At 38.3% G+C, this 20484-nt stretch overlaps 1 protein-coding gene across 6 annotated transcripts in view; it reads left to right on the plus strand.

Annotated features, from left to right (window-relative positions):
• DYNC1I1 (dynein cytoplasmic 1 intermediate chain 1) overlaps positions 1–20484 on the plus strand; it is a 314653-nt gene that overhangs the window by 77286 nt on the left and 216883 nt on the right. For all 6 annotated transcript variants that reach the window (XM_017525159.2, XM_037737288.1, XM_017525163.2 and 3 more), the window contains one exon: positions 10053–10168. In XM_017525159.2, the coding sequence (XP_017380648.1) occupies positions 10053–10168 (116 nt within the window). The remainder of the gene's footprint in view (positions 1–10052; positions 10169–20484) is intronic.

A 20484-nucleotide genomic window follows, 5' to 3' on the forward strand; every position in this document is an offset into this window, starting at 1 on the left:
CCTTTCCCATTCATCCAGGACACTGTATCCTACCCACATAAAAATAATGTAGAAGGAAGATAATGGCACCATTATCCCTCTTATTCTGAGGGGCTCATCTTTCAGAAACTCACCTGAAGAAATTTGAGAAGTAATGCTAGGAAAACCTATGGCAGCATCTTTAATGTATATTGATGAAATATCTTCATGTGAATAGCAGGATTAAAAGTCAATAGATATTATTTTATCCTTGACCTAAGAATATGAAAATATTCTTTTATTCCTTATTCTTGACCTAGTTTGTCATCTGGCCAAATAATTCTTTGTTTCTGAGAATAGTTTTCTTAGTCAATTTGTGCTGTTATAAATAAATACCACAGGCTGGGTAATTTATAAAAAATATGGATTTATTTCTCACAGTTCTGAAGGTTGGGAAGCCCAAGAACAAGATACTGTACTGGCATTTGGTGTCTTGTGAGGGCCTTATTGCTGCACCCTCATGTGGCCAAAGGGGCAAGTGCTATATCCTCACATGGCAGAAGGTAAAAGGGGAAAAAAGGCCTAAGCTAGTTTCTTCTAGCCCTTTTATTAGGCATTAATTAATTCATGAGGGAATAGCCTTCATGAGGTAATTACTTTCCAAAAGACCCCCCATCTTTTAATACTACAATGGAGTTTAAATTTCAATATTAATTTTGGAGGAGACACATTCCAACCATAGCAACATCTGTTCTTGGTTTCATCTGCTTGCCTTTCAGGAGTCATTCCTGCTCTAGAAACTTCCTGTTATACTCCTCTCCTATCACCAGATCTAACCAATGTACCATCAGCATTATAATATTCAGTTATTAAACACTCTGAGATTCCTATTCAGAGACCATTGCTGAGTGTTGTATGTGATTCACAGTTCATGGAATCTCAGGAGTTTCTTCAGTTCCTGAAGTATATTTTAATTCTGGCTCTTCTGCCTCTTGGTACATATTCTTGCATTCTGACACACACACACACACACACACACACACACACACGTATGTATATAATATATATATTATGTATACCTTACATATATACATATATATGTATGTATAAATAATTACTGTCAGAGTAGATCTATCATGAAGTTTTATGTTCCAATATTTGTAATATGCATAAAAGGTATAATATTCTCTGATATAAGCATTTATTTGAGGATTGGCTAGTGGCATTTATTACTAGCTTCAGACCGCAAAAGTTCTAGGTAAAATGGCAGCCATTTTACCTGGAACTTTTGCGGTCTAAAGCTAGTTCTCCAATGCTGTCATGTTTCTTTATAAGTCACAGAGGTAGTACAGGTATCTTTTTGCAATTTTTAAACTTTTCTTAAATATGAAGTGCAGAAACATCAAATTAGCTGTATATAGTTCCTTGTTGTCAGAAATCATAATATCAGAATGTGAACTGTATAGCATCTAACTGATTTAGTGGAATGTTAGTGATGTTCACGCTAGTGGTGGGAGTCATGCGAAGGTGTTCTGAGAACTCTTATAACCTCTGGGAATCTTGCAGGTGATAGGGTCTCTCCCTTTGAGTCCATCCTTTGTCTGTCAGATTTAGCACCTGCTTAGAGCAAGTGGCATCAGTGAAAGTCAACATTCAAGACAGAAGCTTTTCTCTTTTTTCCTGTTGGATTTTATCTCTAAACATTAAGAAAATTAAGCATGGGAAAACTGGATATCTACCAGCAAAAGAGTGAAGTTGGACCCCAATTTCACACTATATGCAAAAATTAACTCAAAATAGATCACAGACCTAAATATGAGAGCTAAAACTATAATACTCTTAGGAGAAAACATAGGTTTAAGTCTTTATGTCCTTGCATTGGGCAATGATTTTTTAAGATATGTTACCAAAAGCACAAGCAACCAAAGAAAAAATAGATATATTGGATTTCATTAAAATTGAAAATATTTGTACTTCAAAATACACCACAAAGAAACTAAAAGACAACTCACAGAATGGATGAAAATATTTGTAAGTCATATATTTGATAAAGGTCTAGTATCCACAATTATAAACATGTCTTACAACTCAACCATTAAAAAAAAAAACAAACCCAATTTTAAAATGGGCAAAAATTCAAATAGGCATGTTCTCCACTGAAGATATACAAATGGCCAGTAAGCACAAGAAAAAAGATACTCAACATCATTAGCCATCAGAGAAGCAATAATCAAAACCAAAGTGAGATATCACTTCATATTCACTGGGATACTATAATTAAAAAAAACCCAGATAATAAAAATTGAGGAAGGTGTAAAGCAATTAGAGCCCTAATACACTACTAGTGGGAATGTAAAGTGGAAATACACTTTGGAAAATAAGTTTGCAGTTTCTCAAAAAGTTAAATATGTAATCACCTGCTATGTGACCCAGAAACTCCACTCCTAGATATGTATTCAAGATAATTGAAACTATCTGTCTATGCAACGACGTACACAGTTATCTCTTTACATCCTGTGGTGATTGGTTCCAGGAATTCCACTGTACCCATTACTAAAATTTGGGTATGCTCAAGTCCTTTATAGAAAGTGGTGTAATATTTGCATATAACCTACATACATCCTCCTGTATAAATTAAAACATCTCTGTATTATAATACTGAATACAATGTAAATGTTACATAAATTATTGTTATACTGTATTTTTAAAAATTTGTATTTTTAAATATTGTGATATTGTTTCTCTTTGAACATTTTTGATCAGCAGTTATTTGAATATGCAGATGTGGAACTCACAGATTCAGAGGGCCAACTGGACACTAATGTTTGTAGCAGCATTATTCATAATATCCCAAAGTGGAAACAAAAAATCTAACAACTGATGAATAGATTCAAAATGATATATAACCATACAATGAAATATTATCCATCAATAAAAAGGACATAACGATACATTCCACAACATTGTTGAATCTTGAAAACATTAAACTAAGTGAAAACAGCGAGACACAAAGGCTACATCTTGTATTATTCCATTTATTTGAAAGTAGAAAACATATTATTAGTGGTTGTCAAGGGCTGAGAGAGGAGGGAATGGGGAGTGACTGCCAGTAGGCACAGGATTTTTGAGAGGGTAACGAAAAGGTTGTGTAATTAGATAGTGGTGATGGTTGCACAACTTCGTGAATATACTAATAACCACTAAATTATACAGTTTAAAGAAGGATATTTCATACTGTATTAATTTTATTTTAATAAAAGAAAATTAAGGCAGCCTTGATCTTAAGTTTCTGGTCAACCACCTCTGCGGCTTCTCCTTACCTTTCATAGCCAATTTCCCATCCAGTCCTTGACATGCCAAAATTATTTTTCCATTTAAATTTTTTGCCTTTATTTTTCAAGGTAACTAGATAGTAGTTTCCTTGAGACCTACTGGGTTTTCCTTAGGTCTTCACGTGTAGGCACAAAACAGTGCCTCTCTTCCTATTTCAGGATGTAGATGCAATGATTTCAGAGGCTAAAGTTCCATTCTTTATGATTCTGAAAGGAATGGAGCTCTTTTTCAAAACATGGGGACAAAGCTACAGTGTTCCAGCATAGTAGATAGCTCTATGCTTTACAATAATTTATTCTTCATAGTACTAAAGATAGTACTTCAAGTTTTCATAACATTCCAAAATATTATTCGGGTTTTTCTCAAAATTTCCTTTATCTTTGAAATGAAAGGAGAGCCACTTAGAGTATGTTTATTAGAATTCCGTTCGTGATGCACTACATGTTTCTCATGCTTTTGTTTGGGAGTAAGTTTGTATAACCCTAACTTTCTTCAGCTTTAGTAGCCAAAGTAGACCAGGCTTACATCACACTTGGAGCTTCATCTTTTTTGGATAATACAACTTTTTAAGTAGCTGGCAAAGCCACACTAACCTTATTGTGAGTGAATAGACAAAGTGTCAGTTGAACCAGAAATGGAAAGAGGAATGGGAACAGTGATTCACACAATAGAGTTGTTTTCTTCTGGTGATTGATAATGTCCAATCTAGGACAAATGGACAAAACATGAATGAATTGGGCTATGCTAGTGGTAAATTGGACATCTTTGCACCCTAAGCAGTGGCAAATAACCTTCTCAAACTTCAAGTAGCTTTATTATTTATTCTCTATTTAGACCTGATTTTTCTTTTCAGAAGAAACATTTCGACTTTTGTGCAATATGGCTTTGCTCAGCCAAGTTGACAGGACAAGGTGAAAAGAAACTCTCAGGGGGAAGTCCAACCCTAGCTCTGGGGAGATGTTGGCTCCATGTCACTTCAGGACAAGACCAGGTCAGCTTGTCAAGGATCTGTAGTTCTACTGCCCAGTCTGGAATTGTCTGCCTGACTTTTTAGTTTTATATCTAGCAAAGATTACTGAGCCAATTTCTTGGTATTTTGTATACTGAAGTCTGCTTTCTACAGCCTTCTTCTTCTCATTTTCTCCCTCATCTTTTTACCTGGCTTGTATCATAGAACTTTATAAATGAAGTTTGAAGACATCTAGCCTGTTCAGTGGCACAAAAGCCTCTACAGTAGCCTGGGATCTGATGGCAGGGTGGGAGGCTCAGACAGGTCTGCTTAAACAATGAAGTTTCCATCTCTCCACTCTATCTAATATTTCTAAACCAGTGATACTCAACCTTTAGTGGGCATCAGAATCACCAGAGTAAGGGGTTGTAGGGAAAGTGGGGAAGGCAGACGTGGACACACTTCTTAAAACAGATTGCCAGACCCAAACCCCAGAATTTCTGACTCAGTGGGTTTGGGACGAGGACTGTGAACTCGCCACTTGGGAGACCGTGAACCGTCTCCTAAGTGATACTGCTGCTGGTGGGGTCAGGGACCACACTTTGGGAATCTCTGCTCTAGTTTCTCATTTAGTTTTTCTTTGGTCACAATTAATCCAAACATATGAGACTTTATTGTACTGCAAAATGATATTGAATTGTTTGTTTTTCCACAGTTATTTAAAGCATTATAGCTCAGTAATTTTAAAGCTTCTATAAACCCCTTTATTTTGGAATATGTTACCAGGGTGAAAATATACTGTACGATTTTAAAATGATGCCATGTCAGCTAGAACATAAACAATTTGAATCCCACTAGCCTAGATGTGTATTAGGCTATAGCATCTAGGTTTACGTAAGTACAATCTGTGCTATTTGCACAATGACAAAATTGCCTAACATGCAATTCTCAGAAGGTATCCCCATCATAAAGCCACACATGACTGTACAGTGACATTTACCAAGGGCTATGGCAGCAGTATCTGGGTGTACAGTGAACAGGGCCTGAGCTATGCAGGACGGGTGGTAGGATGGCAGGAAAGGTATCACAGAGTCAGAACTGAGGAGCCAGCATGGAATCTGTAGCCTAACTAGAAGGCACGGGAACTACACTGGTATGAATCCCACAGTGTTGTCTTGTTCTTTCTCCTTTGCTTAGTTTAACTTAGAGAACATCCCTACGCAGAAGGTCTTTGCTATGAAAGGCTGCCACCTTCTGGTCATTCTTTCTGGACCTGCTAGGGCTGGGAGTGATTGTGTGGTACTTAAACTCAGAAACATAATCCTTTCATGACGTCCTGATAATCTAAATCAGGCTACTTCTCATAATTCTTTCTCATGCTTATAAAATGATCACACATGCTTGGATCTCTATGTTAGGTTTTAAGAAGTTTGCCTCAGTGAGTGGGTGGTCATAATGCATTAGAGAACATGAAGGAGAACAAGGTTTTTAAAGTACAGTTTCAAAGTTTTTTAAGTACATGGCCCTGGGACTTACTTTTGCATAGAGCCAAGGCCTAATTCTGTCATTACCTTTGTGATTTTGGAAAATTTCTTAACATCACTTGAGCCTCAGTTTTCTCATCTGTAAAATTGGAATATAATATAAAATGTTAATGAGGATAAAAGAAGATGATGTATGAAAAGTGTTTGGCATATTATAAGTCCATGGTTACTAAAACAGCAGCAAAATAGGCATAAAGAATAAAAGCATTTGATATTAATGCAGCTTCATCCATCCAAAGATTATATGGAAAGATACAGTAATCTACCAGTACCCTCTAAGAAGTGTTCTAAGGAGTTGCTTTAAAATTATAAATTATTTGAGACAGATTCACCATCAAGCCAGAAGAACCACAAGGCTATTGGTGTTCAGCTGATCAGTGCATTGGGAGACTGCCATGATGACAACTCAGCTTTTATTTCTTTTAGATGTCTTGGGTACAGTTGGGACCCTGAACTCACAAACATAGCATTAGTGAAAAACTGGTTGAAACTTTTCAATAATTATTGAGAAAAGATAAGGTTTTGTTTTAGTGGGATAAACACATTTACTCTACCTACATTTTGAAAATATAAGTTAAAAGGAAAATAAGTTAAGGAAAAGCAAAGGAACTCTCCCAAACAGGTATATTCTATTGATGTGCCCATATAAAGAAATTGGGAGTATGATTGTCATTGTCAGAGATCATCTTACTAATCTTGAGGAATCTTTAATTTAGGACACTCCTAAATCTGCTTTCTCTGATTTTCTTTTTCAACTATAAACATTATTATAATCCTCAAAAAGTATAAATTAAAGTAGAGCTGCTTGAGCCAAGAGCCGCTTGATATGTACCAGGCACGAAACTAAGTGCTGTACAAGCATTATCTTCATTCAGTCCTCACAACTCAATGATAGGTACCCATTTTACAGATAAGAAACATGAGGCTTAGAGAAGTTTGTCACTTGTCCAAAGCTTTCCCCTACCATTCAGCTATAAGTTCAAAGCAGGGCTGTGAACCCAGTTTTGGAATGAATGCATGGCAGGCCTCACCTGCTGGTTTCAGTCCGCTATGGTGGAGTATCAAATTACACTTCAGCCTCTGGTTGCCCAGCGCTTGTTGCTGGTCCCAAATGACATAGGCCTTCTGCTTTCTCATGTTAGCAAGATGTCCTGGAACTCCTGCCTATAGGTATAGCTACCACTTAACCAGAACTGGAGCTCCCTGGGTCTCATTCAGGTGCCCAGGGAAGTCGAGGGTTTAGGGCGATCTCTCTGTGCTGGGGTGGCCTTAATTTGAAGTGAATTATTTTCCACTTCCTTGTTTATAATAAAGACTGATCTACTGGGGCCTCAGAAAGATGCTCTGTACCAGTAAGCTGCAGAGAGGCTTTGCCTCAAGCATGCCTGCGATGTCTCTTCATGTTTTCTTCTTTAGATGCTTCAAGAAAGACCCATTTCAGGCAGGAAAACATTCTTTTCTGACACAAGGAGGTTTTAAAATACTCCCTTGAATATCTTACTTTGAAACTTTGAGGCTTTTCCCTCATTTGGTGATTTTGTTTCTGATATGTAGTATGTGCTTTCCCCATTTCTGTGTAGGAGGCTGCAAGGTTTGTCACGTGTGCAAAGCTCAGCCTGGGCCCGGTGGCCTCTCTTGCATTCTGTGGCCCGGAGCTCCTAGTGAAACAGGCCCATGCAGCCCAGGCCTGCATGGAACTTGGGCTGTAGCCACATTCACCTAGACCCACAGAGACAGCCAGCCAGGCTTGTCCTCTAACCAGCATTTGTTTGTTTATTTGCTTATACCTACTTCGAGCACATCTTAGATCTCACCTCAATTGTTTTAGTAACTCATAGACAAGAAGAATTTTTGTTTTCCTACAGTGTTTGGGAAATTGTGTGTGCAAATTCCTAGCTGTGTCATGCATTCTCTCACTTATTCCTATTAATAATAATTTAAAGAAAAATAAGGCTGTACCATCTGCTGGTAACAATTAAGAACAATAATATGCATAAAGTATACTTCTGTTGCTCCTAGAGCGCTAGAGAATGCAGGAATTTGGCTAAATGGATAGTATATCTTTTTTTCATTTTCTCTCTCTCACAGAGACACGTACACTCCATGCCTGGAAATTTTTAGAAATACAGTAGAATATGTCTAATACTAATAATATAACTGTATACTAAAATAACTATATACAGGTATTGATCGACTTACGACCTATGCAACTTACGACCATTTGACTTTACGACCACAATCGCTAGCCACGACTGCTCCGCATCTGGCAGCACAAACGTTGCCCAGCTGGGCGTAGGACAGTGCAGACCAGCTTCCGGCAGCACTACCATCTCCGCTTGCACCATTTCAACTGTTATCCCAGACTCGGTACAGCAATTTGTGTTTTGTGTCTTGGATATTTTTCATCAAACCCCTCCCAATAAACTTCTTGTACATTTCGAAGCAAGGGACCCAAACATCGAACGATTTGCAAGGATTGAACGGATGGCGCATGATGTGTTTCGTCCGTATCGTGAAATTTATGAAGAAAAAAAGAAACATACAATTCAGATAAAGCTCACCATGTTTATGAAAAAACCAACTCCAGTAACCCCAACTGCTGCCTCAGATGACGACATCAACGATCCACAGCCAAGCACCAGCGGCCAATAAAATATTTCGTACATGTTTATATATTTTGATATGTTTTGCAATTGGGAAAATGTTTCCTATGGTATTTTTTACACCTGTATTTTGTAATTTTGTATGTTTTGCAAATATTAAACGAGTTATACTGGTAATGCAGTGTTTTACTTAAACCTGACGAATGTAAAAATAAGAAACAAAATGGTGTAGAGATGATACAAGTGGCATAAAATGAACAAAGAAAATTATATATAACAATAATGAAAGAAAATTATGATAAAATATGACTTAAAGATTTTTATAACATTTCACAGTACTGTACATATAGCCTACTCAACTTACGACCAAATCGTGTTACGACCGGTCTGTCGGAACCAATTGTGGTCGTAAATCAAGCACTAGCTGTACTAAAAACAATGTTCCAGAAGCTGTTTTAAAATATATATGTTTGTAAATTATGTACATATTACTACGTGACATATATGTGGCATATGCATTATGTGTATGCAGTACATATACATTACCCGTAACAACCATATTAGAAAGTACCTCTGTCTCCATTTTGCAGATGAGGAAGCTGAGGCACAGAGAACTTAGTGACTTGTTCAAGATGAGACACACACAGCTGTTCAGTGGTGGGGCTAGGGGCTATGTGTTTAACCACCAGATGATACTATTATACCTCCACTACTGGATGCTTCCTGCATGTCTTAGGAGGCACTTCAGATTTGTACAGCTATTCAGGGACTCACTAGTAAGAACCTTAATTAGGAGTTTTGGTTGGTAGAAAAACACTGGACCAAGACTCATAACCTTTCTTCTACCATGTATGAGTTGTATATACTTGGGCACATCTCTTAACAGAATCTCAGTATCCTCACCTGTAAAATGGAGATGATAACATCTATCGACATACTTCATAGAGGTGTTATAAAAACATGTAACATAATGGATCTAAAGACTGCTGAAAACCCTTCAAGTGCTACATAAATATTCAGAAATGGTTTTTTACGTGGTCACAGTTAGGTCTAGAATGCTCTTCTAAGGCTTTATCACTCTGAACCCAGTGCCCCCTTTCACTCATCTGTTCTGTATCAGTGTGTCTTTCAATTAAATTTATATGCTGATCTGTGTTCCTATTCTGCAGAAATGAGAAGTGTTATACTCATTCTTGAAATATAATCCCCTCACTGCTATGATAGAGAGTGTTACACCACTAAGGAACCCACTTCTCTTTTTTTCTCAAATTTAAGAAGCATTACTTTTCCTTTCTCCTTCTTGGCTAAGAAACTAGAATCCGGTATTGCAAGTGAAAGTTCCCTGAATAAATTTTAACCAAGCAGAATCGGGGATGCTCAGAATGGAAGAGGTCTCATGTAAACTGGACCAAGACTTGACTTTTCAGATAGGAAAACTGAGGGTCTTATCTAACATCACCCAACATATTATGGCCAACATGGGCCAAGAGCCCACGTGTCCTGACTTCTAGCCCAGAGCCAGTTCTGCTTCATGATCCAGCGCCTTGCACTCAGAAGCTAGGGGTATTTGCTGTTTGTTTGTTTTAGTGCTTTCTTTATATTACTGATAGCTCTTTTGCAAGGAATGTCTTCTGTTTCTAAGCATTTATTTTTTGTTACTTACAGAAGAAGACTGCATAAGCTGGGCGTGTCAAAGGTCACCCAAGTGGATTTTCTGCCAAGGGAAGTAGTGTCTTACTCAAAGGAGACCCAGACTCCTCTTGCCACACATCAGTCTGAAGGTAAACTGTGTCTTTGCTTACTTTCCATATTATCTCTGGAGAAATCACCAGGAAGTAACATCTTTCTTATTGATTTCCTCTTACCATAAGAGGTCTTCCTTCTACCATAAGAGGATACAAACATAGTGACACACTGAAAGCCAAAGACTCCTCTGAGTTTGAAAGCTATGGAGAATGAACTCAGTGACACTCTTCCAAGTGACCTGGAAACTTTAAATTAGATAAACTAGTGAGGCTTTTCTCACTACATCAAAATTGTGTGAGGAGAACAAAAATCATCAAAGAACAATATAATAGAAACAATTTTATCAATAAGCATACATTACGAATATTAAGCATACATTAAAATTCATCATTTGCATGGGTCAGCAAACTATAGCCCACCACCTGTTCCTAGAAATAACATGTTATTAGAATACAGCTACATCCAACCATTTATGTCTATGGCTACTTTCTTGCTGCAGTGGTGGTGTCGAGTAGTTGTGAAAGAGACCTTATAGCTCACAAAACCCAAAATCTTTACTTTAACCTGGTTCTTTACAGAAAACCTTGCTGACCACTGATTTGGTTTACCAATTGAGGTGACAACACACAAGAGTTTCTGACCACAATTTAAAAGTATTTTCAGACGCAAACTCCACATAGGTGAATGGAAATCGAACTCTATACCTTCTTTGTGTATGCCAGAAAATATCTAGTGAAAAATTTAAATACAGATATCCGATAATCATAAAAATACTCTAATAAGAGAAGTTGAAGGTGATAAATACTCCTTAGAATTCAAAAATTATACCAAAGCAAGATTATGCAAAAACAGAAAAGGGAGATGTGTAGACTGAAAATAGGACAAGTAAAAAGTTTCATTGTTAGAGGCTAACGTTGTTGTTATAGCAAAGCAAATCCTCTCTTTGTTATTTTATTCTTCCATGTGATGAAGAGGATGTTGGAATTCTGGATTCCTTATAGTTATGTAGTAAATATGGACAAAAGCCATGAAGTGCAAAAATGACTAGCATTCCCCATTTAGTGATTTGCAAGAAATATATAACTTAATGCAGTTTGGTTTGTGCAAGCTGCAGGTTTTCAGTTTTGCCTCTAAATAAATAATGCCAAAAACAAAATTAATCAGATTCCTTGAAGTCCAGGGTGCCATCAGGCCTTCTGAAAATCATTCCTATACAAGCTGTTGTAGGGACAATTCTTTAGTAGCAGGGCCTCTATTTTCCAAGCCCAAGTGAAATGAATTTCAGAAACAAACAAGTAGCACCCTCTGGTGGTGAGCTTGTAAACCAACCACTGCAACAAAGAGACCTGTTTATTAACGTGGGTGAAAATACAAAGTTAGGGGTCGGGGATGGGAGGAGAAAGAAAAGAAAAGAAAAAGGAAATACAAAATTAGAAAAGTCTGTGAGAGTTCACCTAGTCTATCCTTGGGCCTTCAGACAAGAACAGGAAGATCGTTAAAAAACATCCTCACCACCCAACCAAAACATTTGTTTGACTTAATTTGCTGCCAGAGGTATTTGCAGAGCTGTAGCTGGAGGCATATTTGTTTAGCCCAAAATTTGACCCATAGCATAAAGTTATACAACTGAAATAGAAGAAGGAGTGAATTATTTTTTAAAATGTGTACTTAAGATATTAGAAGTGGTAAAGAAATATTTACAAGGGAAGATAAATTAAGGATGAAAAGGCATCAGCTCTAAACTTGTAAACTGGAACACATCAAAAGGAAAAGACTGTACATTCCATTTTATTACTGCAAGGAGAGCTTGGGAGCCCTCATTATGCTGTGGTCCAAGCAGCAGGAAAGGGGGAATTTATTTCTCAGCTATTGGCAGACATTCTTTCTGTTTTGTTCACAAGATTCATCGAGCTTTTTTGTGGTGAAGGGAGTTTAGATGGTTCAAATTCTACAATACAGAACTCAAAGCTAGCTACCGTAGTTCTTGACATTTAAGCAATCCTGGATGGATTTAGACAGAAAAACCTTTCAATTCAGGTTCAGTAAACTGCCCCTCACCACAGGTGATGATGCCTTGACCCTTGGCTGCCGGCGGTTGCCCGGCCGTTGAAGGTGCTGGTGCTCGCTTTCACCTGCTGTGGGGAGGTGGTTGGCAGGAGAGCTGCATGGAGCAGTGGACAGTTGGCAGTGAGGTTCTACCATGCAGCAGATGTGGGTCAGCTCCAATGTGGGGTTTGAGCCGTGGCAATGTTTTCACGACAACTGTGTCTTTCAGAGTCAGAAAACATCTACTGAATTTTATGAAACAGTGAGGCTCTTGGGTGGCTAATATTTGAAGCTGTAGCAGATATAACATCCATTTTGGCTTGCTGTTGCGCACGATGGAGGAAAGCATGCTGATTATTTTTTGTCATTGTTTGACTATGGACAGTTTAATGATATTCAAACTAAAGATGTCAGAGCATTGATTTGTTCTGCCTCTAATGGATTATAGTGCATTAAAATTCTTACACATTCCCATTTTACTTTTGAAAATGAAGGGGAAGGTATTTTGGATTTGCCCAAGCTTAAGCATCCTTTCTCTACTGTGCACTGTAATGAACATTCTCATCATAGTGGGTGTTAATTTTTGATCATAATGATCTGTTATGAGAAACACTTCAGAGAGTGATATAAACAAGGAAGATTTAAGAATAAAGTCTCCATGAATACTGTTCTTTCAACAAGGCTAGACTTTCCTTCTCTGCAGGGAAAGAAGCAGAATACCTTTGCTCCCAATATATTTTAAACACATAATTTTATTCCCAAGTAGCAAGAAAGGGGAAAAAATTATGGTCCTTCCCAGGTTTCCTTTCCTTTGCCTATTATGACCCCCTCTCTGGGCCGACCATGAGGTCCTGAGCTTAGGGAGCCAGTCGTCTGCTTCTTTATTTTAGTGAGTCAGTGACTGGCTTATAATAAGCACCCAAGAAATGCTGTTGAATGACAAAGATAATAGTGGAGGTCTCTAGAAACATCAAATTCTCTATGCACCCCCCCGGGAGAATGAGAGTTTCTTAATCTGCTGGAAAGATGCAAGCCACACTGGAGGAAGGGGGAGGAAATTTCTACAACCTGGTGATAGTTGTAAAGAGTTCCCTGATCTTCCCCTCCTCTTCATGGTATCTTACAAGTGGAAGCTTTATGGCCTCATCTTGGCTATCCCCCTCCTGCAATGTCCCTCTCATACTTTGGTTTTTTACATCCAAGAAAGACCCAACTATGTGGATTTTCCAAGGTGCCGTGATAGGCTTCTGCCACCATGTATTTCCATGTCCTGTGTTTTCTTCTTGGAATGCCCTCTCTCCTGTTTACCCTCCTTCAGGAGTACCTACAAGAGTCAGCTCCTTGGTAATTCTTCTAGTTGGCATTCCTCCTCATACTACAGGCATAGTCTGTATTTCCCCCATCACACTATGTTTAATTACTGTGCATGTAGCTACCTTTCAGACTGTAATCTCTTTGAGGGTAAGGTATATGCAAAGAACATATCCCATGCCCAACACAGTGCCTGGCACAAAGAAGGGCCTCAATATATATGAATGGAAGAGATGAAGAATGAGATGACCTAGAACAACAAAAAAGAAGGAAGAGAAAATCCTCATTGTGTTTCATGGAGGATGGAGTATGATCTGTGCATTAGAACTGCATTGATAATTTTTTGAGGGTTTTAAGGGAGTCATGAGAGTGAGATTCTGTGGTGAAGGGAGGTCATGTTTTTATTTCAGCCAGGCCTCTGTTTCAGCCCCAGGCTGGTGCAGGCACTAAGTAACCATCAACCTGACACAGTTATGAGAACTGAAGGAGAAAATCACTGAGTCAGCTTGGAGTGGCCCAGGATAGAGCAAAGCAGCCCTTCACGTTTGTACTGTGCCAGACATACTATTTAAACTATGTTGAGTTTGGAAGAGGTATGTAGGAAAATGGCTAGGACAGGCTATTGTTTCACCTTTGCATTAAATAAAAATCTTGGTAGGTTGAGGAGAATTTCTCCTTTGGCTTCCCATCCTCTCTAGTATACATTCACTACGGAAGCTGCAAATAGATGGTTGCTGTAAGGAAGCTAGAACCATCTAGCACAGCACCAACCAATAGAAACATAATGTGCCATTATTAATTTTAATAGTATATTTTATTTAACCTGATATGTTCAAAAAAATTATCTCAACATGTAATCAATATAAAAATTATCAGTGAGACATGTATATTCTATTTTTATACTAAGTCTTCAAAATCTGTTTGTATTTTACACTTATATCTTATCCCAGTTCAGATACTACATTTTCATTAGAAATGCTTGAGGTATAATTACATTTCATAAAATTTACTATTAAAAAAGTAGATCTACCACTGTTATTCCAAACATATTAAAAACCTTTTCAGTAATTGAATCAAATATTGGTTTAAAAATTTTACCTTTTAATGACAGTTAAAGAAAAGTAAAAATACAGTTTCTTAGTTGCATTAGCCACATCTCAGGTGCTCAATAGTGGCACAGGGTTAGTGGCTTCTGGATGGGACAGCTCAGGTCTAGCAAGACCCATCATTTCACAAGCTCACAAGCTGAGACCCGGAAAGCCAGCCTGACCTTCACTGCCCCATGGCTGGGCAGAGGGGATTGGGTGAGAAGACCTCCCTGACTTGTAGAGATTTCCTCCAAGCAAATGACGACATCATGGATTCTCCTTTTTGTGAAATCAGCTATATTCAGGCAAGTGATAGATGTTTGAGTTGATGTACCCCAGCAGGGTAAGTTCATCAGAAAGGCAACAGTGGGAAACTTTCTGGGTTCCTTCCTCATCATCCTGAGTTTAGATTTTGGAATACTTATTTGTTTTACCCTGTCTTCATGTTGTCCAAAGGACTGCCAAAGACTGCATCTGACCTACCTGTTAGTCACTCCACCCCTGCTGCTCCTCCTCCTCTCTCCTTCAACATGAGGTGATGAGAATCACAATTAAGATCAATTTGAGAGGCCAAGACAGGTGGATCACTTGAGGCCAGAAGTTCAAGACCAGCCTGGCCAACATGGTAAAGCCCCATCTATACTAAAAATAGAAAAATTAGCCAGGCATAGTGGTGCATGCCTGAAATCCCAGCTACTTGGGAGACTGAAGCAGGAGAATCACTTGAACCTCAAAGGCGGAGGTTGCAGTGAGCCGAGATCATGCTACTGCACTTCAGCCTGGATGACAGAGCAATACTTCATCTCAAGAAAAAGAAACTCAGCTTCAAACTGCTGTTGGGTGCATTCAAAATCTCACAACTTCGTGGCCCCAGGAACATAATTATTTGATTAACAGTAATTATTTGGTTAAATTCTTTGAATATTTTATTCCTGGTTAAACTTTGATTAAAAATGACTTCCCAGAGAAAGCCATTTTCCAGGGAATATGAGTGGGAATACTTATGTGTAAACTTAAATCTGAAATCAAGCAATTTTTACAGATATAATTTCCTTAAAAAAGCCAATCCTGAAATTCCTGAAGAGTAAGTACTTGGGCGTGCTTGGGAGAAAACAGGCTATGGTGCCATACCTTGACTCAAGCTTTTCAACTGGCTCCCGATTACCCGGCCCTTACACTCTTTCTTTGAACTTACTGTTTAAAAGAACAGCCACATATTTTAAGGCAAGCCATGGTGGCATCGGGATACAAATTTAAAATCGCTGGTGAAGATGACACACACCAATCTTACTTTAGCTTCTGTTCCTTAGATAAGAACTATTTCAGAAATATTGATGACTGCCTTATGTTGCTTTCTTGCAGTATGCCTGATATTTCCCCTTTAACTTGTTCAAAGTGTTGATCTTCTTTCAGAACAAACCGTAGAGCCTACAGGCCCATTGTTAACAAAGTTTAGGGACTAAAGGATCTTCTCCTGGGATTTTAGGTTTTTAAAAATTGTTAATCTCGTATCATCTTGTAAAGTGTCTTGAAAGTCAAGAAAAGATGAACCGTGTAAATAATATAGATATTTCAGATATTTTGGCATTTATATTAAAGAAGTAGCATTTTCTATTTAAAAGGAAAAAGATCATTGTTTTCCATATCTCTGAATCACCTTTTCAGGTGTGGTTAGGAGAGCTTTCCTGTTTTAATTCTGAATTTAGATTAGAGATTAAAATAAGTATTGGCTAACCCGTTAACCAGTATTGATATCTCTCAATAGACAAGCTTCATGCTAAAAGTTACGTATTTTTTAGAGGACCTAGTGATAGTGCCATTGCTGGTACAGTCAAACCTCAGTCAAACAAACTGTTTTACCTAGAATGTAATTTTCAATGAGAAAAAGGAGGGAAATAACAACTAAAAAACCAGGAGTGTAATAAAAGAGACAAAATGCAGAGCAAGACTTGGTGTCAGTTGACATTCTGTCTTATTTTCTACACCTCTGTAATCTATAGTTTTAGAGACAGGAGGAGGACATTGAAATGAGTAGCCCTAGAACACAGTGTGAATTATCATCTCAAAATAACAATTATGTCTTGGTTATAGCACTATACTTAGGAACACTGGAAAATGAATGGTTACATCTTAGGAAGATGTTTAGACATGAATTAACCAGTTAATCAGCTAATATATCACATTTTCTAAGTAATTTTTACTTGTTTTTTTCTTTTTCTTTTCTTTTTTTTTTTTTTTTTTTCTTTTTTTGAAATGGAGTCTCACTCTGCTTGCCCAGACTGGGGTGCAATGGTGTAATCTCAGCTCACTGCAGCCTCTACTTCCTGGTCTCAGGTGCTTCTCCCACCTCAGCCTCCTAAGTATCTGGGATTACAGATGTGTGTCACCATGCCCTGCTAATTTTTTGTATTTTTTTGTAGAGATGGGGTTTCGCTATGTTGCCCAGGCTGGTCTTGAACCCCTGGACTCAAGCAATTGGACTGCCTCAGCCTCCCAGCATGCTGGGATTACAGGCATGAGCCACTGTACGTGACCAGTAATCTTGATCAGTGGTTTAATGTATTTTGTATATTCATGCAGCTCAGAAACAACAAGTTTTATGTGAAATAAAAACACCATCCTTTTAAAAGTGTTATGATTGATCCTTCTCTTTAGTGTTTCATACAAGATGAAGGTATCTCAAGGAGATTCTTCCAAGATGAGTAATGCAGCTCAACTGAGGCCAAGGTCCTGAAAGTTCATGTCAAGAACACAAAAGTGATACTGAGATTTTTTTTTCCTGCCTCCAAGTCTCACACATTGCAGGTAGATAATCTTAGCACATTTCACAAGAAATAACTAATATCCAAACTATAAAGCTGATGTCAAGTAAGTACCTGACCTGGGATTGCTTCTCCCAGGTCCATTTACAAATCCAGTCCTCTTGACCTCTCAAGGCATCCCTTCTCATGGGTTCACATCTCTGATCATGAAAACATTGATTCTATATATCACTAATGCCTGGCATAGTCCTTCGTATTTCATGTGGGAAAGGATTGATTACCTGACTTAGCTCATAGAGTAACCTTTACTGTCTGCCTGATGAGCCAGATGATGAAAGAAATAAAAGAGAGGTCAAAATATAGGAGGAAGGAGGAAATGCTCCAGATTCCGTAGTTTCAAACACTAGAAACTCAGGTTCATTTAAGCAGAAAAGAACTTAAGTGGAAGGATATTCTGCAACTCACAGAATCAACATGAAGACTGAAAAAAAGAGGCCAAGAAGACAGGCAGAAACCAAGAAAAATTAGTCATCAAAATGACAGCCAGAACCCACAACAAAATAGAAGGTTTTTAGTAAATCTGTGGCTAGTGAACCTGGGAGAAGTATGAAAAGCAGGAGGAAAAGGCTAAAATAAGCAGCTATTCTAGTACAGGCAAGTTGATTGATGCTCCCTCTGTGATAGAAAAGTACTAAAGTGAGCAACCTGGCTGTCTCTTCTTGCAAGACATGGTCCGACATTGGGGCGATAATTGACTTCTGTTTGGGCACCTGCTAGGCCAGCCTTAGTCAAAGCACTGAGCCCTAGTATAGCCCTTATAATGCCACCATATGCACTGAGCAAGCCTGTGTACTGCTGGACACAGGAGGATGATGGGTGTTATAGAACAGGTCAACTTTTCCACCTTCTTACTGAGTGCCTCTATCACAGTGCATAACTTTTGATGTGCACAAATACTTTGTGCCTCTGGATCAATTTTGAAAGGTCCCTTCATATACTTTTTTCCTAAACATTTTGCTACTTGTATCCTCTAATCATGACCTTCCAGCCAACACATGAGTTGTTGCTCATGCCTCATTATAGACAGAACATTTTATCATACAATCTATTCCATACAAAGTGGGCAGTGAGATGTTAACCAAAGTTATTTTGATCCAAGTAGAATCATAATGGTTTTTCCTCTGCACTGAATATGGAGCCTACAACCAATGGAGCTTTAGTTTGAGCAATCTATATCTAACTTATGCTAACATATTACTTATAACTTTTCCATGCTCAAATATTTTCTAGTTAGACAGCTAGCCACAGGATATTCCTCTGTAGGGTGAGAGAGGAGTGACGGTGCAGCAGGAGTAAGAACCCTGGGGAGTGTGAGCAAGTGTCTCATGAGTGGTGTTTGCTGTAGGCCAGTATAGAACACTTTCCTGTGCTGATGAGGTGACAGTGGATTTCCTGGCTTAATGGCTAGATGGGTCAGACAACACTTCAGCTGCATAATGCATAGTTTGTTTTGATAGTCACCTGGTATCTAGTGGTCAAAGTTTAATCCTTACTCAGTCCCAGTAGCAAACCAAGACTTTCTCAAAAGGAGAGTAGCAATGGAATAAAGAGACCACACTATTATTCTAAAATCTAAGCACCTCTTTTGTGACTCACTTAGGGACATTTGTTTGATTTGCCATACACACTTGGGGCACCAATTGTGTCACCTGGACCGTAATTTCCGAGTAGTGTAGGCATTTGAAAGTAAAAACTTTCAAACCATTGGGTAAATGGATTGAATGAGTATGTGCAAATATTGAACATGTTGCCAATAAAACCCAGAATGGCCCACTAAGCATTTTGACTCTTAATATTAGAGAAATAAAGTATTCACATATACTTTGGAGTTTACCAGATGGCTAAACTAATAAGAGACTTTCTTAAAGTAGCAGGTCTCTATATTTTGAAAGATTTTTCCCCCCATCCTCTGGCCTACATATGTCTTAACTAGGTCTTAAAGGTACCAGCTTCAGCTTCCTCTCCAGGTCCTGCTGGCATGATGCTCCACATTGAAGGTGAGATGGCCAAGGGCTACAGGTAGAGAATCGGCTCAGCCCTGAGGTGGAATGATGAAGATGCAGAGAGAAAGGAGGTAGTCCTTTGGCTGTCAGGCAAGGCTTAGTATAGAATATAGTTTGGAGGCACTCCCAGGCCTCCATATTTTTACCGACATTCAATTGCTCATTATTCCTGATCATTGCTGTCACTTTCACATAAATCACCTAGTGACACTAGCAATTCCACAGACCTTATTCAGAAATCCACGGAATTTAAACTTTGCATTTGGCTTTGACATTTTTTTAGATACTTACCACAAGCAGAGAAAGTCCCTGGGTCTATGCCTAGAGCTAAAATATAGAGATTTGAGCCTGTCATCTATTTCTTAAAGCTATCCAGTCCCATTAGAAGTAGCCACCTCACCCTAGTGTCTTTAAATTCTTCATGCCATTCACACTATTCAATAGCACTGACAATTTGATCCCCTAAATCCTTATTTTCAATGGACACTTGATTAAAGATCACCATAGAAGAAATATTATGTGGCTATTTGTTATAGCTGACAGATTCCCATTCCTGAACTCATGCTGAATTTTCATTTTTTTTTAACATCAGATAGGGCAGATAACGAACACCAGCTTCCCACATGACTATTCTGATAGCAGTTTCTGTACCAGTCTGAGTTCTTGGTTGCTGACAATAGAAACTAACTTTGATTAAACAGAAGAAAGTTTTGTTGAGAAGATATGAGATACTTGTTAGAAATGAACAAAAAAAAAAAAAAAAAAAGCCAGAGCATTAGGTTGGAAATAAAAAGTAAATTAGGTAGCTGCTATGGACTGGATTGTGTATCCCCACAATTTGTATATTGAAGCCTTAACCCCTAATATGACTATATTAGGAGATAAGGCTTTTAGGAGGTAATTAAGGTTAAATGAAGTCATAAGGGAAGGATCTCTAATTGGCAGCCTTATTAGAAATGGAAGAGAAAGAGAGAGAGATTTTTCTCCGTGTGTGTGCATTCGCTGAGGAAAGGCCATGTGAGGACACAGCAAGAAGGCAGCTGTCTGTGAGCCAGAAAGAGAGCTTTCACCAGAAACTGAA

This window comes from Cebus imitator, unplaced genomic scaffold (assembly GCF_001604975.1).
Source record: "Cebus imitator isolate Cc_AM_T3 unplaced genomic scaffold, Cebus_imitator-1.0 Scaffold37, whole genome shotgun sequence".
Taxonomy (NCBI): domain Eukaryota; kingdom Metazoa; phylum Chordata; class Mammalia; order Primates; family Cebidae; genus Cebus; species Cebus imitator.